Source organism: Leptodactylus fuscus, chromosome 1 (assembly GCF_031893055.1).
Source record: "Leptodactylus fuscus isolate aLepFus1 chromosome 1, aLepFus1.hap2, whole genome shotgun sequence".
NCBI classification, from domain to species: Eukaryota; Metazoa; Chordata; class Amphibia; order Anura; family Leptodactylidae; genus Leptodactylus; species Leptodactylus fuscus.
The window spans coordinates 25,540,037-25,565,546 of NC_134265.1; the positions used below are offsets into that span (position 1 = coordinate 25,540,037).

The following is a 25,510-nucleotide window of genomic DNA, read 5'->3' on the forward strand; positions in this document are numbered from 1 at the left end:
TGCCTGTCATTAAAGATAAGCACTGCAGCATCCCTGACCACAGGCGCTTGTCCAAGTGTCGGTGGTCAAGTGGACCTTGCAGCAAAGCGCGGAACTAAGGGCCCACCTGATGTTGAGTGACACGTGCTGGTGCAAGGCGGGGACGCCACACCGGGAGAAGTTGAGACGGCTAGGGACGGCATAGTGAGGTGCCACAGTTGCCATCAGGTCCGGGAAGGCGGGAGTTTCAACAAGCCGGAACGCCAACCTCTCCTGGGCCAGCAGTTTAGCGATGTTGGCGTTCTAGGCTTGCGTGGGTGGGTGGTTAGCGGTGTATTTCTGCCGGCGCTCCAATGTCTGAGAGATGGTGGGTTGTTGTAAAGAAGCGCCTGATGGTGCCTTTGATGGTGCAGGAGAAGGAGATAAGACAGAAACAGGGGAGGATGAGGGAGAAGTCAACAAAGTGGCGGAGGCAGATGAAGTGATGTCCTGGCTCGTCCTCTGGAGTGCATCGCCAGCACTGTGAGCAGAGGCAGTGGCATGAACGGCGGGCGACGTTTGTCCTGCCGTTGCTGCCTGCCACTGATTCCATTGCTTGGATTCCAAATGACGGTGCATTGAAGTGGTGGACAGGTTGCTCTTCTCAGGGCCCCTACTCGATTTTGAGAGGCAAATTGTGTAGACGACACTATATCTGTCCTCGGCGCATTCCTTGAAAAAACTCTACACCTTCAAGAAACGTGCCCTCGATGGGGGAGTTTTTCTGGGCTGGGTACAAAAGGGAACATCTTCGGACATTCCGGGTCTGGCCTGGCTTCGGCAAAGCAGCTGACCTCTGCCTCTGGACATGTCTCTGCCTCTAGCTACCCTTTTTGGTGCTGCACCTGCCTCAACATCCACACTACTTTCCCAGCTTGACATCTGCCTTGTCCAGGTGGGGTCGGTGTCCTCGTCGTCCACCACCTCCTCTTCCAACTCCTGTCTCGCCTCCTCCTCCTGCACAATGCGCATGTCAACTGGCTGCCCTGACAGCAACTGCGTCTCATCGTCGTCGATGAGGGTGGGTTGCTGGTCATCCGCCACCAAATCGACCGGAGATGGAATGGAGGAGACTCTAGTGTTTGAGCATCTGGACACAGATACTCGTCTGTTAGGTCCGTGGAATCGCGAAATGGAGGGGCAGGTTGCGGTACAGTCAAAGGAAGGGAGAACAGCTCTGGGGAGCAGGGACAGTTGGGGTTATTGTTCTGAGAAGATTGGGAATTTTGGGTGGAAGGAGGACAAGACTGTTGGGTAAGAGGAGGTAGAGGCTGACTGGCTGGTGGACAATGTGCTTTAAGCGTTATCCGACAGCCATTGCAAGACCTGTTCCTGGTTCTCGGGCCTACTAATCTTTGTACCATTCAGCCTAGTTAATGTGGAACTTTTGTGCAAAGCGCAGAACTTAGGGCCCGCCTGATGTTAAGGGACACACGCTGGTACAAGGCTCAACTCACCCTAAGTGCCAAAAACACTGCTGGTGCAAGGCTCTACTCATGCCAAGGGCCTCAATCTCTGCTGGTAGCTCAGCTTAAGGTCATGTAACTTTGTTTGGAAGGGCTCATGTTAAGGGCTAGAAAAGTGAATTTTGGAAGGTCTTACCACATCACACACACACACACACACACACACACACACACACACACACACACACACACTCAAAATGACAGTTAAGGGTGAGGGCTTTTGGAATTCCCATTGCCTATTCCATTTGTGGTTGTCATGGGGAACGTGATTTAAAGGGGTGGTTGTTACTGTTTGTTGAGCTTAAATTGGGGTTTGTGTCCATCCATTTGGGGAGTAAAGAAGGTTTCCAGGTATTTTCCCACTTTGATAGAGGTTTTTTTGAATGTGGAAAGTGTGTAGTTGTTAGGCAGTGATGTTGGGGTAATAGAGGGTCTTTGGTGTGTTAGATGCCCCCAGACATGCTTCCCCTGCTGTCCCAGTGTCATTCCAGAGGTGTTGGCATCATTTCCTGGGGTGTCATAGTGGACTTGGTGACCCTCCAGACACGGATTTGGGTTTCCCCCTTAACGAGTATCTGTTCCCCATAGACTATAATGGGGTTCGAAACCCGTTCGAACACACGAACATTGAGCGGCTGTTCGAATCGAATTTCGAACCTCGAACATTTTAGTGTTCGCTCATCTCTAGTAGTCAGAGTAGAAGTCAGGCTGGACTTGGAGTTGGAGTCGGTGGTTTGGCCTACTGATTCTCCAAACCTGAGGGTATATCTAAGATTCAGTTACAAAGGATAGTCCCGGATGATGACCTCAATAGTGATACTAGGTTTGGCCATGGTATTAAATTTTTTCAGTTTGCACTTTGTTCACATTATCACCGGACTTCAATATTACAATAAAAGTTAACACCTTTGTTATAAAACTAGAAGCAGATAGCACAGGATCTGGCATGGACTTTAGGTGAGGGAAACAGTTCAGCAGCTCCTCCTCCCTCCTCCCTCTCTCAGCATATATATGACACAGCATGCTCACTACACTCCTCCATAGAAGTCAATTATATGACTTAGGATAGGATCACATCCGCGCTGGGTTTGAACGATGGAGTGCCCAACCCGTGGACATCGGCACACCCCATAGACCAGGGGTGCTCACACTTTTTCAGCATGTGAGTTACTTTATAAACTGACCAAGGCAAAAGATCTACTAACCACTTCTTGTGGGTGGGCCAGGGTGGGCCTGTGGGCGGGGCCAGGCTTGTGGGCGGGATCGGGCGGAGTGTGAGAGCAGGAGACAGTGGCGTTCTATGGCCGCCCAGGGATCCCCGGTGTCTGTTTGTTCACAGCGCAGACTGAGAGTTATCTCTGGACACTGGCAGCCTGGGAATGCGGCAGCCTCGCCTGCCAGTGTCCAGAGATGACTCTCAGCCTGCGCTGTGAACAAGCAGCACCCCGGCCCCCTCCATCCCTAAGAGTGGGGAGCGCATCATCCCCCGGAGCTGCTGCTGTCCGGCCTGCAAGTGTCCGGAGTGCTTGTTCTCAGCGCAGGCTGAGAGTCGACTCTCAGCCTGCACTGTGAACAAGCAGACACCGGGGATACCTGGCTGATCCCGTGATCGACCCATACGTCCTTTGCGATCGACCGGTAGATCGTGATCGACGTATTGGGCACCACTTCCATAGACTATAATGGGGTCCACTCGGTGTCCGTTAGCTGTCCGCCATTTTTATACTGAAGCTGGCAAAGAGAAGTGTCCTCCGTTCAGGTTCCAATTTCTGGAGACTCCGGCGTACCTATGAGCTTAGCCTTAGATTTTTTAAAATCATCTACAAAAAATAGAACTAAAAAACTAAAATGACAACATCAATTAGAATAGAAATCATTATTCCACAAATATGATGAATTAGTAGAATATACAGATTGCTGCCCGGGTATAGATGTTGCCTTCTTCTGATACATATGTTCCATTACACATCCGATATGTTGCAGGGATCTGTTCCCGTAATGAAGCTTTCTGGATATTTGCTCTGCACATGTTTCCTATTGCCTGAGCCTTCACAACCAGCCTTCCCTCCCGTTGAGCGCGTTACATTGTATGGCCGCGTTCCGAGCCTATAATTCATGTACGGTGTTTTTATGTCGTTTATTACTAACACTTTGGTTACAAAATATGTCTGTTCTGTTTAATAAATTATACGTCTCATCATGTGGAGGTTACATGTCTACGTATGCCGAAGCTGGAGGAACAGAGGTGAATGTGAGAGGCTTCTAATGGCCAGATGTGAGATTAGCCTCATGTATAGACTCGGGCTTATGTAGATGCCTGGGGCTTTAGATGACTACGAGGAAGTCTATTACAGGTCAGCACCGAAGTTTGAGGAGTAGTTATGGGGTTAAAGCAGTACGGCATGACAGATCGGAGTTTGGTTTATTAGGCTCTGTACGTTGTGTCGTATATAATCTTAGTATAATAGTATTAGTATAGTATAATAATATTAGTATAACCTGGATGTGTCACATCTGTTAGAATATAGCCTACTATATACAGATGTGGACAGATCTTTCTATTTTATACTACAGGCAGAATATACAGCAGGAAAGCCCAGGATACGTACACTGAATGCACCCAAAGCCCCATGCATGAACATGTTGGGGACAGGACAGTGTCAGGGTTCAGAAGAGAAAAGGGTCCCTGGATATAAATATTGGGCATGATGCCATTTTGGAGACGTGTCACAGGCCATGGGTGAAGGAAGAAGCAGCCAGAAGATTGCAGAAGGCAGCTACAATTTGCGTAAGAGAAGAGACAACCGACAACTGGATGGTCGTAGAGTCCCTACTGTAGATGTGGTCATAGATCATGGCATAGTAATCCTAGACATCATGCACATTCATTGTGTCGACACGAAGATGGTGAAGAGCAGTGTGGGAGGAGAAGGAGACTCCCTCCCCGCAGATATGAGACATCCACAGAGTAAGTAAAGACCTGGCCACTGACCAGTCACAAACTGGACCATGCAACGAATGACAAGGTCTAAAGCAAAGACAAGACCCAAGAATTGTCAGGAATTGTAACTTTGGCTGTATGAGATGGTATATGCCCCGTTTTAAGTTATTCATGCCATATGATCATGTATACGGTGTACATTTAGTGTCCTGCAAATGAACCTTTGCCTCCCCACCATCTGTTACCTACAGAAGTTCACCCCATCACTTACAAGCCCTAACGTCTCTGTACAGATGTTCTGCTGCGCATACGTTGCGTCTGACAGGTTAAGCTATACCTGTACACTCTCTCCTCATACTGTATGGACACATTTTCCTCATTCCTTTTCTAGGCCTATATTGTGATGGCTGAAGATGTAGAAGATCCATAACTCTGCATTCTCCAGTCTAGACACCACCAGCAATTCAGTTTTCGGACAGGTCTGTCACCAGGTTGCAGCGTCTCCTAATCCAAAGTATAATATCTTAAAGTAGACCTGTGACATTAAAAATGAAGTGTCTGATTTGGAAGTTGGTGTAAAACTAAATTTACTTCAACCACCTGTGCCTTGACATGTTGCCCAGAATCTGTCCAGGTGACATCACAGCACATCATTCTGTCTACCTGATGACACAGAAGCAATCTATCGCAAATCTCTGATCACAAACCTTCTATCTGATAAATCTTCTCCGACATCTTCACATATAAAACTCCCCTCATTCCTCCTTGTGAAGGCAAGGCCTGTATAGCTTGTATTGAAAGGATAGAGGGCAGGAGGAAAACCGAGATTCCTTGAGGAGTTCTCCTGATACTACTGCAGACAATTGGCATATTTATTGTACTGGGATTGCTGATAGTTTGTACATTGCTCAGTAAAGTGCTTGTGGGATTTACATTTAGTCTGAAAGGTGACCTAGAGTGAGCCAGTCCTGTTCTTTATCTAGACATCTACAAAGTATCACATTTGAACTCCAAACATGAGATATCCCTTATTTTTTGTCTCCTTTAAAGACAAGTATATAACTGCAATATACAGTACATCCCACTCTGTGCAAGAATATAACTACTATAATACTGCTTCTATGTACAAGAATATAACTACTATAATACTGCTCCTATGTACAAGAATATAACTAGTATAATACTGCTCCTATGTACAAGAATATAACTACTATAATACTGCTCCTATGTACAAGAATATAACTACTATAATACTGCTTCTATGTACAAGAATATAACTACTATAATACTGCTCCTATGTACAAGAATATAACTACTATAATACTGCACCTATGTACAAGAATATAACTACTATAATACTGCTCCTATGTACAAGAATATAACTACTATAATACTGCTTCTATGTACAAGAATATAACTACTATAATACTGCTCCTATGTAGAAGAATATAACTACTATAATACTACCTCCTATGTACAAGAATATAACTACTATAATACTACCTCCTATGTACAAGAATATAACTACTATAATACTGCCTCCTATGTACAAGAATATAACTACTATAATACTGCTCCTATGTACAAGAATATAACTACTATAATACTGCTCCTATGTACAAGAATATAACTACTATAATACTGCTCCTATGTACAAGAATATAACTACTATAATACTACTCCTATGTACAAGAATATAACTACTATAATACTGCACCTATGTACAAGAATATAACTACTATAATACTGCTCCTATGTACAAGAATATAACTACTATAATACTGCTTCTATGTACAAGAATATAACTACTATAATACTGCCCCTATGTACAAGAATATAACTACTATAATACTACTCCTATGTACAAGAATATAACTACTATAATACTGCTCCTATGTACAAGAATATAACTACTATAATACTGCTCCTATGTATAAGAATATAACTACTATAATACTGCTCCTATATACAAGAATATAACTACTATAATACTACTCCTATGTACAAGAATATAACTACTATAATACTGCTTCTATGTACAAGAATATAACTACTATAATACTGCTCCTATGTACAAGAATATAACTACTATAATACTCCTCCTATGTACAAGAATATAACTACTATAATACTGCTCCTATATACAAGAATATAACTACTATAATACTGCTCCTATGAACAAGAATATAACTACTATAATACTGCTCCTATGTAGAAGAATATAACTACTATAATACTACCTCCTATGTACAAGAATATAACTACTATAATACTACCTCCTATGTACAAGAATATAACTACTATAATACTGCCTCCTATGTACAAGAATATAACTACTATAATACTGCTCCTATGTACAAGAATATAACTACTATAATACTGCTCCTATGTACAAGAATATAACTACTATAATACTGCTCCTATGTACAAGAATATAACTACTATAATACTGCTCCTATGTACAAGAATATAACTACTATAATACTGCCCTATGTACAAGAATATAACTACTATAATACTGCTCCTATGTACAAGAATATAACTACTATAATACTGCTCCTATGTACAAGATTATAACTACTATAATACTACCTCCTATGTACAAGAATATAACTACTATAATACTGCTCCTATGTACAAGAATATAACTACTATAATACTGCCCCCTATGTACAAGAATATAACTACTATAATACTACTCCTATGTACAAGAATATAACTACTATAATACTGCCCCCTATGTACAAGAATATAACTACTATAATACTGCTCCTATGTACAAGAATATAACTACTATAATACTGCTCCTATGTACAAGAATATAACTACTATAATACTGCTCCTATGTACAAGAATATAACTACTATAATACTGCCCTATGTACAAGAATATAACTACTATAATACTGCTCCTATGTACAAGAATATAACTACTATAATACTGCTCCTATGTACAAGAATATAACTACTATAATACTACTCCTATGTACAAGAATATAACTACTATAATACTGCTCCTATGTACAAGAATATAACTACTATAATACTACCTCTTATGTACAAGAATATAACTACTATAATACTACCTCCTATGTACAAGAATATAACTACTATAATACTGCTCCTGTGTACAAGAATATAACTACTATAATACTGCCCCCTATGTACAAGAATATAACTACTATAATACTGCTCCTATGTACAAGAATATAACTACTATAATACTGCTCCTATGTACAAGAATATAACTACTATAATACTGCCCTATGTACAAGAATATAACTACTATAATACTGCTCCTATGTACAAGAATATAACTACTATAATACTACTCCTATGTACAAGAATATAACTACTATAATACTACTCCTATGTACAAGAATATAACTACTATAATACTACTCCTATGTACAAGAATATAACTACTATAATACTGCCCCCTATGTACAAGAATATAACTACTATAATACTGCTCCTATGTACAAGAATATAACTACTATAATACTGCCCTATGTACAAGAATATAACTACTATAATACTGCTCCTATGTACAAGAATATAACTACTATAATACTGCTCCTATGTACAAGAATATAACTACTATAATACTGCTCCTATGTACAAGAATATAACTACTATAATACTGCCCTATGTACAAGAATATAACTACTATAATACTGCTCCTATGTACAAGAATATAACTACTATAATACTACTCCTATGTACAAGAATATAACTACTATAATACTACTCCTATGTACAAGAATATAACTACTATAATACTACTCCTATGTACAAGAATATAACTACTATAATACTGCCCCCTATGTACAAGAATATAACTACTATAATACTGCTCCTATGTACAAGAATATAACTACTATAATACTGCCCTATGTACAAGAATATAACTACTATAATACTGCTCCTATGTACAAGAATATAACTACTATAATACTGCTCCTATGTACAAGATTATAACTACTATAATACTACCTCCTATGTACAAGAATATAACTACTATAATACTGTTCCTATGTACAAGAATATAACTACTATAATACTGCCCCCTATGTACAAGAATATAACTACTATAATACTGCTCCTATGTACAAGAATATAACTACTATAATACTGCTCCTATGTACAAGAATATAACTACTATAATACTGCCCTATGTACAAGAATATAACTACTATAATACTGCCCCCTATGTACAAGAATATAACTACTATAATACTGCTCCTATGTACAAGAATATAACTACTATAATACTGCTCCTATGTACAAGAATATAACTACTATAATACTGCCCTATGTACAAGAATATAACTACTATAATACTGCTCCTATGTACAAGAATATAACTACTATAATACTACTCCTATGTACAAGAATATAACTACTATAATACTACTCCTATGTACAAGAATATAACTACTATAATACTACTCCTATGTACAAGAATATAACTACTATAATACTGCCCCCTATGTACAAGAATATAACTACTATAATACTGCTCCTATGTACAAGAATATAACTACTATAATACTGCCCTATGTACAAGAATATAACTACTATAATACTGCTCCTATGTACAAGAATATAACTACTATAATACTGCTCCTATGTACAAGATTATAACTACTATAATACTACCTCCTATGTACAAGAATATAACTACTATAATACTGTTCCTATGTACAAGAATATAACTACTATAATACTGCCCCCTATGTACAAGAATATAACTACTATAATACTACTCCTATGTACAAGAATATAACTACTATAATACTGCCCCCTATGTACAAGAATATAACTACTATAATACTGCTCCTATGTACAAGAATATAACTACTATAATACTGCTCCTATGTACAAGAATATAACTACTATAATACTGCCCTATGTACAAGAATATAACTACTATAATACTGCTCCTATGTACAAGAATATAACTACTATAATACTGCCCTATGTACAAGAATATAACTACTATAATACTGCTCCTATGTACAAGAATATAACTACTATAATACTACCTCCTATGTACAAGAATATAACTACTATAATACTACCTCCTATGTACAAGAATATAACTACTATAATACTGCTCCTGTGTACAAGAATATAACTACTATAATACTACCTCCTATGTACAAGAATATAACTACTATAATACTGCTCCTATGTACAAGAATATAACTACTATAATACTGCCCCCTATGTACAAGAATATAACTACTATAATACTACTCCTATGTACAAGAATATAACTACTATAATACTGCCCCTATGTACAAGAATATAAGTACTATAATACTACTCCTATGTACAAGAATATAACTACTATAATACTGCCCCCTATGTACAAGAATATAACTACTATAATACTGCTCCTATGTACAAGAATATAACTACTATAATACTGCTCCTATGTACAAGAATATAACTACTATAATACTGCCCTATGTACAAGAATATAACTACTATAATACTGCTCCTATGTACAAGAATATAACTACTATAATACTACTCCTATGTACAAGAATATAACTACTATAATACTACTCCTATGTACAAGAATATAACTACTATAATACTACTCCTATGTACAAGAATATAACTACTATAATACTGCCCCCTATGTACAAGAATATAACTACTATAATACTGCTCCTATGTACAAGAATATAACTACTATAATACTGCCCTATGTACAAGAATATAACTACTATAATACTGCTCCTATGTACAAGAATATAACTACTATAATACTGCTCCTATGTACAAGATTATAACTACTATAATACTGCTCCTATGTACAAGAATATAACTACTATAATACTACCTCCTAGCTGTGAGGACGTGTTTTTGTAGCTCTCCTGAGGCTCCTGATGTCTGGAGATAGCCCAGGGCGGGGCCGCCCTGGGTGGGGAAGTTCCCCTGCCAAGGCCCAGGCTCCAAGGCCTTCTCTGGGAAGCAATTCCCAGACAACTAAAAAAATGGATGGAAATCCTAAAGTCCCCAGTAATGGGAATCGTGTCCAGTGTGTCAGCAGTCCTAGTGCAGCAAGCCAAGATGGGAAGAAAGTTGTAAAGGAAGAAGTAACGGAAGCAAGCAGTAGTACGGTGCAACAACCAAGCAAAATGGTTGAATGTAAGGAGCAAACTTTGCAGCCTGTGCAGACTCCATTGCAGGTTGCAGGTGTCCAGTCCACCCCACCCTCCTGCAGACAGAGGAGAACATCCCTGGAGAAGCAGACCATGCAGGAGAACATGCAGCAGTCTGTATTGGTACGGTCTGAGCGGACAAGATCTGGAAGCGGTAACTACAAAAATGTAGTGAAGGCAGTGGAGGAGATCAAAGGGAGACCAGCGGGGAAGCTTCAAGGTACCAGCAGTACAGTCACTGGAAATAAACTGGGACATAGTCCCCAGTCTGGACATTGTGGGCCCATGGCAGTGACAACAGCCGTAGCATGTCAGAAATCACAGGCTACACCAACCAGAAGCCATACTGGGGGTAACCAACCTGCAAAGCTTTCCAACAATGCACAGACTGTCACAGCTACTGAGCGAGCACCAGAACTGCGCCTGGCAGATGAGATACCAGCACTGGTCAAGCGACTGGAGACATTGAAGGCCAGTAAAATATATCTGCAGAGACAGATTGAATGTGCGTATAATCTAAAAAAGTCTGCATGCCCTGAGAAACTGGTGTTACTGGACAGGAAGCTGAGCGCACTGGCGAAAGAGCTCGCCGAGAACGTACGGGAGACCGAGACTGTACTGGAGCAAATGGGACCGGTGGGAGAATCATACAGAAACCAGCAGCGGTTCCAGGAATACCAGAAGTCACCATCACCTTGTGCTAAAGCTGGGTCTGAACCCTCTCAAGGTGGCAGCCAGCAGTCCCATGTAAAACCAGTTCTGCAGCCAGCAAGTTTCCCTTTTAAGGAAGGGAATTTGTACGGGAAAGCGACCAGTGTTCAGCAACAGCAAAAACCTGCAGCAGTTCTCAGCAAGGCACCACAAGTCCCAGCAACCAGCACTTTGCAACCAGGTCATGGACCCCTGCCTAATGGTAATGAAGTAGCAGCTGTGCAGACACCACAAGTCCCAGGAGACAAGTCATTGCAGCAGGACTATGGACTCTTACCTGAAGGTACTGGGGGAGTAACATATTTGGGGTTACAGGTTGTGGACTCTGTTGTGCAGGACTCTGCTGCCGCTGACTGTAGTGGTAATATGGACTCTGCTATGCAGGACTCTGCTGCCGCTGACTATAATACTAATATGGACTCTGCTGTGCAGGACTCTGCTGCCGCTGATTGTCTGACTAATGTGCCTGATATTATGGATATTCCTGTATGTGATAACGGCCCAGCAGGGGAAGGTGTTTCTGGGGGGGATCCTTCACTATCTATGGCGTCAGACCCCTCTGCAGTCCAGTCTCTGGAGTCTGGTGATATTGCAGACATAGAGGTTGATGGTGGGGCGGACACAGGACAGTCCAGTGTGCAGGACTTTCCCCCTCTGGATACTCGCACAGTAGCAGAACCACATGGTACAGGTGCTCAGCAGCCCACACAGCGCCCACAAACACGCCAAGATGGCGGATCCGGCCGTACCTCCTCAGGGAATGCCTGGAGCCGCGGTGCTCCATCTTTTGCATCAAACTCCAGTTATACAGGCCAGGCTTTCAGGAGGAGGAATGTAGTCAGGTTTAGGCACGGAGGTGCCAAGGAGGATCTGCCGGATAGGAGGTTTGTGGTCCGAGAGCTCCTATGTACCCAGATGGGCTTTGTGCCGACTGATATCCTGGCCGTCATAAACCTTCCTGACCGCCAGGGGTATGATGTTAGTTTTAAGCTGATGTCTGATCTGGACCGGTTCTGGGCCAATCTCACCAGGTTGAGAGATACGGAAGGTTGGGATAAGTTCAGTTTCATCCCCATCTCTAGGCCAGATACAGCCTCTGTCACAATTGTATTTTGGAATGAAGCCGTTCCCCCTCAGGATATTGTCATCTGGCTCAGGAGGCATTGTGACCTCATGTCCGATCTTAGTAAGAACAGGGATGAAGACGGGGTCTGGACCGGTGGGTGGAGGGTCCTGGTGAAGTTGCGTCAGCAGAACAACATAACCCAACATCTGCCCAATTCGTTCTTTATAGGCCGAGAAAAAGGGATCTGCTTCTATGCGGGTCAGCCTCGCCGGTGCTTCAAGTGTGGGAAGGCCGGCCATGTGGCCAGTGTATGCTCCATGGTAAAGTGTAGCCTATGTAATGAAATGGGCCACGTGAGTGCCACATGCCAAAGCATTAGGTGTAACCTGTGCGGTCGGATCGGTCACCCCCACAGAGATTGTCCTGATGCCTGGCATAACATCTGTAAGGATAGCCCTGATGAGGACTTGCTGGCAGCGGCTGATGACATACAGGAGGAGGAGGAGGCGCTATTGTCAGGGTCAGTAGTCACGGAGGCGGAGCCTCAACCACATACAGGTGATACCACCCAAGACCAGGCCGAGTCAGGTCCCATTGAGACGACCATGGAGGTTGTCGAGCAGGTTGTACAACCCTCAGTGGTCGTCTCTTCTCCTGCCCGATCATCCAACAATAATAAAAGGAGGAAGAAGGATAAAGCCAGCCGTAAGCCTGAGGGTGAGTGGACCACGGTAGAAAAGCCCACAAAGATGAGAGTAAGTAGTGCAGGCGAGGTCACTGCAACGGGGAATAGATTTAGTGTCCTATCAGAGTCAGACGGAGAAGCAGAACTAGACAGAGAACTCTCACGAATGATGGCGGAGTATGAGGATGAACCAGAGGGCGATCCTCCCAATAAGAGGAGACCCCACCGAGATGAGGGGCAGTCCGAATCAGACATGGAAACAGCTGGTCACCAGGACACCTCTGACTCTGATCTATGACGATGGGGCCCATCTCTCTGTTTCTCATATTCCTAGTTGTTCTGATGGCAGGTTTCTATCTTAAAGTTATCTCTAGTAATGTGAATAGCATCCGAGCAAGGAGGACAAGACACGCAGTGTATGAACATCTGAGATATCTTGATGCCGATGTCTATTTCTTACAAGAAACCCGTTTAAATACTTTAGGACTAATACGAGAAGCAGAGAGAGAATGGGAATCTGGCCCGTCCTTCTGGTCTCTGGCTGTGGAACCTTATGCCGGGGTTTCTATACTGTTTAACACCCCTGATGTCACCATACACAGATTCACTGAGGTTCTGATGGGGAGGTGCCTGGTTTTAGAAGTTACCATCCGAGGCAGAAGGCTCCGACTCATTAATATCTATGGTCCACCGCAGTCGGTGATTGAAAGGGCACGTCTGTTTGATGAAGTCAAGCAGTACTTGTTTACATCTGTTCCGGTAGTCATGGCAGGGGACTTCAATGCCACCATGTCATCCAGTGACAGACCTACTGGTCGGCCTCTCACCAGGGACTGCAAGGTCTTAAGCAGAATTATTTCACAGGCTGGTCTGTCTGATGTGTTTACTGAGGGTGGTAGGAAACCAAAATTCACTTACTCCTGCGCTGGTAGATGCAGTCGGATAGACTTAGCTCTGGTCAGTCCCGCTGAGCATGTTAGTGAGAAAAGTGAAAAGACAGTCCCTTATTCTGACCATCTGGCTTTGTATTTTTGCTTGGGCTCCACAAAACGCCCTGATATTGGGAGAGGCCTATGGAAGCTGAATTCCAGCCTCTTGGACGATGACTGTGTCCGGAGTTGTGTCCACTCTCTATTTCAGAACCAGCTTGAGAGAGTGGTGTTTTATGACAACATGGCAGACTGGTGGGAGGATGTCAAGGAGGAGATCAGATCCCTCTTAAGGAGACTGTCAGTTAAGAAGGGGAAGAGTAAGTATAGCCAGTATCTCAGGCTGCGGAAAGAATTAGAGTCACTCTATTCGGCGGGCGGGGATAACCAACAGAAGATTGACCGGCTGAAATCTGAGATCAGTCAGTATCAGTACCGCAGGTATACATCCCTGGTTCTTGAACGGGATTATGGGTCCTTAGGGGCTCCGGATCCTTTTGAGAATTGCAGGGAGCGGGTGGCAAATAAATCGGTCACAGGTCTCACTGACTCCCAGGGTGTGTTACAGGAGTCTCGGGAGGGTATCCTGGGGGTGGTGAGAACTTACTATGCTGACTTGTTTCAGAAGAAGGTTTTGGATAGAGAGAAGGTGGCTCAATTCTTGGAGGCAACTCCAGGTCCTGATACTAATGATTTGGACTTTTCTCCTTTGACAGCAGAGTTAACAGTGGAGGAGGTGAAAGAGGCCATAGATAAGTTACATCTGAAGAAGGCACCAGGTCCAGATGGGATTACAGCTGAGTTCTATAAGAAATTCCGAGACCTCTTGGCACCAATTCTCGTGGATGTATACAAAACTAGTCTAGAAAACCACCTGATGCCTCCATCCATGAGAGTGTCCTCCCTGATCCTGCTGTCTAAAGGTAAAGAGCCTAGTGACATCAAGAACTGGAGGCCGATTGCCCTCTTGAATGTCGATAGGAAGATTCTTGCAAAAATTCTGTTCTCTAGATTAGTTTGTTTGTCCCCGGCACTGTTGGCAGGCTCACAGTTTGGCACAGTTAAAGGGCGGAACATCTCTGGAGCAGTTATCTCGATAAGGGAGATGTTTGAGAGATGTAAAGCTCTGAGGTGTGGGAGATATGTTGTGAGTCTTGACCAGGCTAAGGCCTTTGACAGAGTAGACCATGAGTATCTATGGGCGACTTTGACAAAGTACGGTATTCCGGGACAATTTGTGGATTGGCTGAGAACTTTGTACCGTGAGGCGGAGAGCTTTCCTCTGATTAATGGTTGGCAGGGTGATGCTTTCAGGGTTGAGGCAGGGGTGAGACAAGGTTGCCCACTGAGTCCATTACTGTATGTGTTTGCCATAGACCCGTTTCTTAGGTCACTGCAGGAGTGTGATTTTCAGGGGGCGCCGGTCCCCCACTGCTTGCCCCTGAGAGTTGTTGCCTACGCGGATGATGTGACTGTGGTGATATCTGAGCCTCGTGAGGTGGAGATGTTGTCTGCAGCCATCAGAAGTTACTCAGAGGCCTCCGGGTCTCTTGTCAACCTTGAGAAGAGTCAAGCTCTCTGGACGGGTCATACTGGTCCTACATTTGATCTGCCGCAGTTTGCCCAGGCCTCCTCCTATATTAAGATCCTTGGGGTGAAATTCGGGAGGGATGATAATTGCAGACTAAATTGGGAAGAAAAGTTGGAATCCGGAAATGCAAAGGTTCAGCGATGGAAGAACTGGAGGCTGACCTATAGAGAAAGGGTTAAAATGTTGAAGACTTACCTGGTCCCTGTCTTCTTGTACGTCTCTGTTGTCTTTCCTTTGCCAGAATCTTTCTCCGCTAGGCTCTTTAGCCTGTTCTTCCAACTTTTGTGGGGGAACAGGTTGAACCCAGTAAAAAGAGGGATAACCTACCTACAGAGGAGAGAGGGTGGGCTGGATATGTTAAATCCAAGGGTGTTTTTTGACTCCATGTTTCTAAAAGTAAATTTTGGTTGCCTGGACTCAGATAACAGCTCCCTGTGGGTAAATAGTATCAGGGACTGGATATTGCCTTTTGCAGAATCCTGGGTGCGAGGCGGCAGCCTTAAGAGGGGTCGATCGACTCGTGACTACCTCCCCCAGTATCTGGACTATGGCATAAGGTGCCTAAAAAAATGGGGTATTGAAAAGACCTATCTGGTGAGTAAGACCAGGAGAGATCTATACACCAGGGTATGTAAGACCTTCTATTGTCTCCAGCCGGCATTGAGGGACTGTACATCTATAACCCTGCAGGATAGTCTGAGGCTCCTCACTGGTCTGAGGCTCCCTGCAAAGTTCTTTGACATTGCCTGGCTATCTCTGCATGGGAAACTTTTCGTAAGAGGCAACTTAAAGCATCTCAGTGTGACAGATCGGGCATGTCCATTAGGTTGTCAGCAGGAGGAGACCATGGCACATTTTATATCAGAGTGCGGGGGAGGGCGAAAGATCTGGCAGGAAATATCCCGGAGGCTGAAAATTCCCCGATTACAATCACTCAAATACCCCGAAATCATATATGGCATCCCAACTAATATAGGTGACATTAACCGGGAGACCCTGTATATTATTATTACTGTCATCAAATATTATCACTGGCATACGAGGACCCAGGTGTCCCTACACAGAGAGCCCTTCCGTCATATGACCGCTGTCACATATATCATGTCTGAACTGAGGTGGATAAAGTCTCTGGAGGTCAGAAAAAAGTCTGATAATGTAAAATTGTGGAGAAATGTATATATCGATTGCTGAATATTCTGATAACACTGCAAATAAGTCTGTTCATTTATTTATGGATTTATTTATTTTTTCCCCCTCTTTATTCTGCCAGCAATGGACTCTTAAGTTAAAGTGATTCTCATTTTTGTTATCTGACAGACATGTCTGATTTATGTTATATTATTATTATTATTATTAATTAGTTATTAATTCTGCTGGAATGTAATGTATTTTTGTTTTGTTTTTACTAATAAAAATTACCTCCTATGTACAAGAATATAACTACTATAATACTGCTCCTATGTACAAGAATATAACTACTATAATACTGCCCCCTATGTACAAGAATATAACTACTATAATACTACTCCTATGTACAAGAATATAACTACTATAATACTGCCCCCTATGTACAAGAATATAACTACTATAATACTGCTCCTATGTACAAGAATATAACTACTATAATACTGCTCCTATGTACAAGAATATAACTACTATAATACTGCCCTATGTACAAGAATATAACTACTATAATACTGCTCCTATGTACAAGAATATAACTACTATAATACTGCTCCTATGTACAAGAATATAACTACTATAATACTGCTCCTATGTACAAGAATATAACTACTATAATACTGCCCCCTATGTACAAGAATATAACTACTATAATACTACTCCTATGTACAAGAATATAACTACTATAATACTGCCCCCTATGTACAAGAATATAACTACTATAATACTACCTCCTATGTACAAGAATATAACTACTACAATACTGCTCCTATGTACAAGAATATAACTACTATAATACTGCTCCTATGTACAAGAATATAACTACTATAATACTGCTCCTATGTACAAGAATATAACTACTATAATACTGCTCCTATGTACAAGAATATAACTACTATAATACTGCTCCTATGTACAAGAATATAACTACTATAATACTGCTCCTATGTACAAGAATATAACTACTATAATACTGCTCCTATGTACAAGAATATAACTACTATAATACTGCTCCTATGTACAAGAATATAACTACTATAATACTGCTCCTATGTACAAGAATATAACTACTATAATACTGCTCCTATGTACAAGAATATAACTACTATAATACTGCTCCTATGTACAAGAATATAACTACTATAATACTACTCCTATGTACAAGAATATAACTACTATAATACTGCCCTATGTACAAGAATATAACTACTATAATACTGCTCCTATGTACAAGAATATAACTAATATAATACTACTCCTATGTACAAGAATATAACTATTATAATACTGCCCCCTATGTTCAAGAATATAACTACTATAATACTGCTCCTATGTACAAGAATATAACTACTATAATACTGCTCCTATGTACAAGAATATAACTACTATAATACTGCTCCTATGTACAAGATTATAACTACTATAATACTACCTCCTATGTACAAGAATATAACTACTATAATACTGCTCCTATGTACAAGAATATAACTACTATAATACTGCCCCCTATGTACAAGAATATAACTACTATAATACTACTCCTATGTACAAGAATATAACTACTATAATACTGCCCCCTATGTACAAGAATATAACTACTATAATACTACCTCCTATGTACAAGAATATAACTACTACAATACTGCTCCTATGTACAAGAATATAACTACTATAATACTGCTCCTATGTACAAGAATATAACTACTATAATACTGCTCCTATGTACAAGAATATAACTACTATAATACTGCTCCTATGTACAAGAATATAACTACTATAATACTGCTCCTATGTACAAGAATATAACTACTATAATACTGCCCTATGTACAAGAATATAACTACTATAATACTGCTCCTATGTACAAGAATATAACTACTATAATACTGCCCTATGTACAAGAATATAACTACTATAATACTACTCCTATGTACAAGAATATAACTATTATAATACTGCCCCCTATGTTCAAGAATATAACTACTATAATACTGCTCCTATGTACAAGAATATAACTACTATAATACCACCCCTTTGCACAAGTATATAACTAATATACTACCTCCTACTGTGGATACATGAGCACTGGATACATTAGGCAGACCTATACATACTATACAGAGCTCTCTACTGAGGTTCTTCACTTCCACCCACATGCAGACGAAAAATATTACACCATTAAGAGATTAGTTTATAATTTCATCCGTGTTCCAGAATATGAACAATGGACGGAGAATGCAGAATATTGTCCGCACTTGTTTTGTTTTTCTCTTAATTTCATTAAGTATCAACTTTCAAGCGAGACTTTAGAAGCCGAGAAAACTTTTATGGAAGAATGGAGAAAACAAGGCGTCACTACTAATCCTGCGGACCCATAAACCAGGAAGGTCAGGACTACAAAAAAAAATCACAAAAAATGCCAAACACTATAAAGTGAGCTGTCGATTTTAGTTATATCATCTGTTGGTACCAAATTTGGCAACCAATATGGCCACTGATTAACCCCCAAAACCCATTGGGCCCTGGCTTGCACATTTTGGCTTGGCTCCAACCGGCCCTGACCATGGTACTATGTACAATATATGTATACGGTATACATACCTAAGCAATATGGCTTCTCTCTGTTTCTGTGTCTCTCCCGGTCGTACTGGTAACCAGGATAACACGTACACAAAACCCGGCCAAAGTTATCTGTACACTGCTGCTCACACGGGGCCTCTGAGCAAACATCATAATCTGTAAAAAAGATCAAAAACACTTCAAAAACAGAATAAGATATGTGGTGATGTCATCGATAAACTATGGCGGTTATATATAAAAACATCGAGAGCGAATCCATAACACGGGTATGATCCAATCTGTTTCTGCCAGGCAGTGTTATATTGTCCCACTGTGACAAAGTTCTACACAATACCCCTGCCAAAAAGATAGAGGGGAGCTGATGTCATTGGGATTCATCTTGGGTGAACTAAAAATGGCCGCCACGACATGCATTGCAGTAAATTATTATATTGTGAGGTCTCTTCATACCCCTGGGTATAATAGGTGGAGGCCAAGGGGAGGTGTAAAAAAATCAAAAACATTCATACTCACCTTCCTTCACCTATTTTGGGCCTCCTCGCGGTGTCCAGTGAAGTCATCAGCCGGAGGTCACCGCTTAGGCCTGTGACCACAAAGGTCATCGGGCACACAAGGCGCATGACGTTACTGAGAAGACCAAGAAAGAGCACCGGTCGTCCCAAAGAGGTCAAGGAAGGCGAGTATGAATGTTTTTTATTTTATACACTTTCCCTGGCCCTCCACCTTTTATACCCTGGGGTATGAAGAGACTTCACATTATAATAATTACACATTTACAATTTGTTCTGAACTTGACATGAAAACCATCAGAACCCGAAATGAATCTTGAGAGATTCACACATCTCTAGTGAAAACAGCTGACAAAAGCATCCATTTTACATGGCCGTTCTGCCCCCAAGGGGCCACCGTTTCCATAGTCTTAATTCAATTACAGTGAAATGGAGGCGGCTGATATTCACACATTACACAGCTGATATGATATTTATAGGGTAACACAGTGTAGGTTATGGTCTGGCCTAGTTATCCATGGTGGTCTTTGACATTGAAAGGTTTAATGATAATATTCCTGCTGGTCTATAGTAGTGAAGGGTTTGACTTCAACATCCCTCATGGTTTAGGGCAGTGAAGAGGTTCATTTCTGGATTCTTGGATTGGAGAAAAATTTTGAGGAAGAATTTACTAAATAAGATGTCACTGCTAATTCTGTGGATCTATACATTGTAAAGGTCAGAAAATAGCCAAACACTATAATCTGAGTTGTCAATTTTAGTGATATGACAGAATACGAGGTGATCTAGGGCAGTGTAGGGTTTAATGTTGTTATACCTGATGGTCTAGGGCAGTGTAAGGGTTAATGTTGTTATACATGGCAATTTAGGGTAGTGTAGGGGGTTAATGTTGTTATACCTGGTGGTCTAGGGCAGTGTAGTGGGTTAATGTTGTTATACCTGGTGGTCTAGGGTAGTATAAGGGTTAATGTTGTTATACCTGGTGGTCTAGGGCAGTGCAGGGGGTTAATGTTGTTATACCTTTTGGTCTAGGGCAGTGTAGGGTTTAATGTTGTTATACATGATGGTCTAGGGCAGTGTAAGGGTTACTGTTGTTATACATGGCAATTTAGGGTAGTGTAGGGGGTTAATGTTGTTATACCTAGTGGTCTAGGGTAGTGTAGAGGGTTAATGTTGTTATACTTGGTGGTCTAGGGCAGTGCAGGGGGTTAATGTTGTTATACCTGGTGGTCTACGGTAAGTATAAGAGTTAATGTTGTTATACCTGGTAGCCTAGGGTAGTATAAGGGTTAATTTTGTTATACCTGGTGGTCTAGGGCAATGTAGGGGGTTAATGTTGTTATACCTGCTGGTCTAGGGAGTGTAGGGGTTAATTTTGTTATACCTGGTGGTCTAGGGCAGTGTAAGGGTTAATGTTGTTATACATGGTAGTCTAGGGTAGTGTAGGGGTTAATGCTGTTATACCTGGAGGTCTAGGGTAATGTAGGGATAATGTTATTATATCTGGTGGTCTAACGTAGTGTAGGGGGTTAATATTGTTATATCCGGTGGTCTAGGGCAGTGTAAGGGTTAATGTTGTTATACATGGTAGTCTAGGGCAGTTTAGGGAGTTAATGTTGTTATACCTGGTGGTCTAGGTTAGTGTAGGGGGTTAATGTTGTTATACCTGTTGGTCTAGGGTAGTGTAGGGTTAGTGTAAGTATACCTGGTGGTCGATGGCAATCCGATGTTTATCCTTTTGTTGTAGAGGACACTGAAGGGGTTAATACATGACATGTAACTGTAATAGAAGGCTGAACACTGATTTTTCAGTTTCCTGCTCTGATCATAGAGATTATAGAGAGAGAAGGAATAGAAGGGAATGTGCAGTTATATCTATACAAATACAGAGCTCTCTCTATGATCAGGCAGAACAATTCAGGTGCACTCTGCCCAATCATCAAGATGAGAGCTAAGGAGGTCAGTGTAAGAACATACTTTCCCTAAGCCTATAAACTGCTAGGCTGCACAGCAACGTGGCCCCAAGTAGACTGCTCTTCATACCTGGGGCCCAGTGATTTCTTACCTCTAAGGCTAGAGTTATCCTAACTGTATCAGAAGGCTGAACACTGATTCCTGTCCCCTTAATACACTGCATAGAGATAACTGAAGGGAAGGAATAGAGAGGACTGTGCAGCTGTATACGTATGACTGCACAGTTCTCTCTATGATCAGGCAGGGAAATTCATGTGCACTTTACCCAATCATTAAGAAGAAGTCTGTGCTGGAGCACTGAGTAGATGTAGCTTCTGTGCTGCATAGCTTAGTGGCCCCAAGTAGGCTTCTTTATTTAGCCTATATATACACACATGTATATATATACTATATATATATATATATATATATATATATATATATATATATATATATATACAGTATATATATATAGGTTTGGGAGAAAATGGTACAGATGGCACATGGATGGCAATTCTGGCTACATGCAGTCACCACTAGGGGGAGCTTACTGTATACTGATACATAGTTCTATGGGAACCATAGTATATAAATAGGTAGGTGGTTTAGAGCTCCCCTAGTGGTAGGTGCAGGTAATCACAATTGATAATACAGATATAGGAGCTCTGCCGCTGTACAGACATAGTAAGACATTTCTCGGCACCTGTCTAGATACAATTTTTTGGCTTCCTTCATAGAATTTGATCTTTCCAGCGCTCGGCTCGCCGCATGTTTCCTCGGGCAGGGTTCAGCCTTGTTTTCCTTAGACGATTTCTCGTAAGTCTCCTACTGGGACCCGCGGATGGTAAAATCAGCTTTTCGCATAAACTGGAAGAAATTTTGTCCTCGCTGGAAAAATATTTTCATTCTTAAATAAAGAATCTTAGAAAACTAAACGTTAAGATTTCGATTTATTTTCCCAAGTCTATGAAAGTCAGCAACCTGCTGCGGGGGCGAGCGCGGGGCGGCGACGGGATCCGGAGAGAGCGCGGACGGCGAAGGGCCTGTCATCGAGCGGAGTAAGTGAGAGGGGCTCGGAGTGATTTTTAGCAATTCTCCGGGATGCCAAGTGAAGCGTTTCTCGCAGTTCTGTTTCATATGATCTACTGCGGGACGCTCGGGGGAGGGTAATGGGGGCTGGCAATGGATTTTAATATGTTAGTTATGACTCAGCTGGGGACGAGATGCCAAAGATCCCCTAATCCGCGCTACGATACACCGCAAAGATTTTAACACCTTCATCTCGCTGCTAAGCCCCGGGGCGACCTGAGAGACCACTTAGAACGTGAAGCCTTCAGTCTGAGACCATGGAACAAAACCGTCGGCTGCCAGACGGACATTAAGAAACCTATAGGGGTTCATCGCAAGGCGGCATTGCCAGGAGTGACCTAGGTCGGAATAAATGGACGACCGCTGGGAGGAACGGGAAGACGGATTACTAGTCAAGTCCTATAATGTCTTATTGAAGGAGATGGAATTAGAAATAATGAGGCTTTTGGCTTCCAAAAACAGCGCCACACTTGTGCATGGGCCGTGTGTGGTATTGCAGCTCATACAATGCCACACACACAGCCTGTGGATGTCTGCCTGGATATGGTGTATGTCTCTATATAGTGATTAAGCCATTCAGGAATCTGGGAAAGCTGGGTGACCAAGAAAGCGATCTGAGATTAGACAATGTATCTGCTTAGCTATGGGTTACATGAAGTCATTGTGTCACTCAGTACACTAGGAAAGCTGGGTGACATCTGAGATGATATCCGTTTTGCTTTGCTGTCATGCAGCCAGGATGGATATGTCTTGTAGATCTAAAGAATGATGTCATTCAGGGGTCTAGAAAAGCTGAGTGACGACCAGCTGTGCTGTGATACAGTAAAGAAGGATACTGTATGTCAGGAATCAGGGAAAGCTGGGTGACAAACAAAGCGATTGCCACAGCTATCTAAGATAAGACAATGTATCTGCTTATCTATGCTGTGATATAAGAAAGGAGGAGATTGTAGTTATATATATATATATATATATAAAAGTAATTATGCTGATCAGGAATCTGGGAAAGCTGGGTGACACACAAACTGATTGTATAGAGATCACATACCTTTCTAAAAGTCTATACTTGCGTTGCTATACCGTGATACAAAGAAGGGTGTATGTCCCTGTATATGTCATTGTGTTGGTCAGGATTCAAGGAAAGCTGGATGACAATCAAATGGTTGCCACTATAAAGGTCACACAACTTTCTGAGATGACAACTGACAGATGTAGACACGAGGGGTATGTCACTGTAGATATAAAGAAACATGCCATTCAGAGGTCTAGAAAAGCTGAGTGACAACCAAAGTGATTGCCATGGCTAGCGGAGACAGGATATTATTTCTGATTAGCTGTGCTGGGATACAGGAAAGAGGGATATTGTATGTCTTCTATGTCACTGTATATATAAGCATGTATGCCATTCAGGAGACTAGGAAAGCTGGGTGACAATGAAATGTTTGCCGCTATAAAGTTAACACTTTCTGAGTCAATAGCTGCTTTGCTGTGTTGTGATGCAGACAAGGGGGGATATATCACTGTAGATATAAGTAACTAAGCTATTCAGGGCCCTTGGAAAGCTGGGTGACCAACAAAGTGACAGCCACAGGTATCCCTGATATGTATCTGCTTAGGGGGATACTGTATACATAAAATGATGCTTTTCAGAAATTCAGGAAAGCTGGGTGACAACCAACGTGACTGCCAACAGAGAACTCACACAGCTTTCTGAAACTCCATAACTGCTTAGCTATGAAGTGACATAAGAAAGTTGTTCAGGAGTCTGAGAAAGCTGGGTGACAACCTTCTACCATAGCTATACCGGCAGCTAAATTTGCTTTTTTACCCAGCTTTCCTGGATACTGATATAACGTCACATAGTGCATGGCTATCTGCTTAGTTATTTTGGGGATATGTCACTGTAGTTCTAAACAATTATGTCATTCAGGATTCTAGAAAAGCTGAGTGACAATAAAAGTGACTGTAGAGTTCATACAACATTCCCTATGGGATATATAAAAAAGTGACTTTCCAAAGATTAGCTGATGCTAGAATGGAGCGGTATTGGTCATCATCAATATCCTATCAGTGAGGGTCCGACACCCCGCCATTCAGCTGTTACATAGAGAATGGAGCAGGAAGCAGACAGCGCCCTCCTCTGTGTAGTGGCTACATTGAGTCATTGCAGTTTAGCTTCCATTCAAGTGAATGGGAACTGATTGGCAGTACTTCATCTGGCCACCAGGGGTGGATCCAGGGCCGGGCGAGCCGGGCAACCGCCCGGGGCCCCGCGCTTAGCAGGGCCCCGCAGCCCGGCCCTAACAAAATGGTCCCGGTCAGCCTCGGCATAGTTGGGCAAGTGCCGGGGCCCACAGAGCCTCTGGGGGCCCCCCAGCACTTGCCTGTCACGATTTCAGCTCATCGGCGTCCGTCCACCGATGAGCTGAATACATACGCGATGCAGGAGCTGTGAGCTCAGCTCCTGCTTTAAAGCTCCGGCCCGGCTTGCGTGTGTAGGCGCGATGACGTCATCACATCACGCTTACACACGCAAGCTGGGCCACAGCTAAGCAGGAGCTGAGGTCACAGCTCCTGCATCGCGTATGTGACTGGAGTGAGAGAGAGAGGAG

General features: G+C 42.1%; 1 protein-coding gene across 1 annotated transcript in view; it reads right to left on the reverse strand.

Moving 5' to 3' along the window:
• Positions 1 to 25,510, reverse strand: part of CCBE1 (collagen and calcium binding EGF domains 1) — a 281,966-nt gene that overhangs the window by 31,801 nt on the left and 224,655 nt on the right. Inside the window, exon 4 of the mRNA XM_075268690.1 lies at positions 19,369 to 19,503. Coding sequence (XP_075124791.1) covers positions 19,369 to 19,503 — 135 coding nt within the window. The remainder of the gene's footprint in view (positions 1 to 19,368; positions 19,504 to 25,510) is intronic.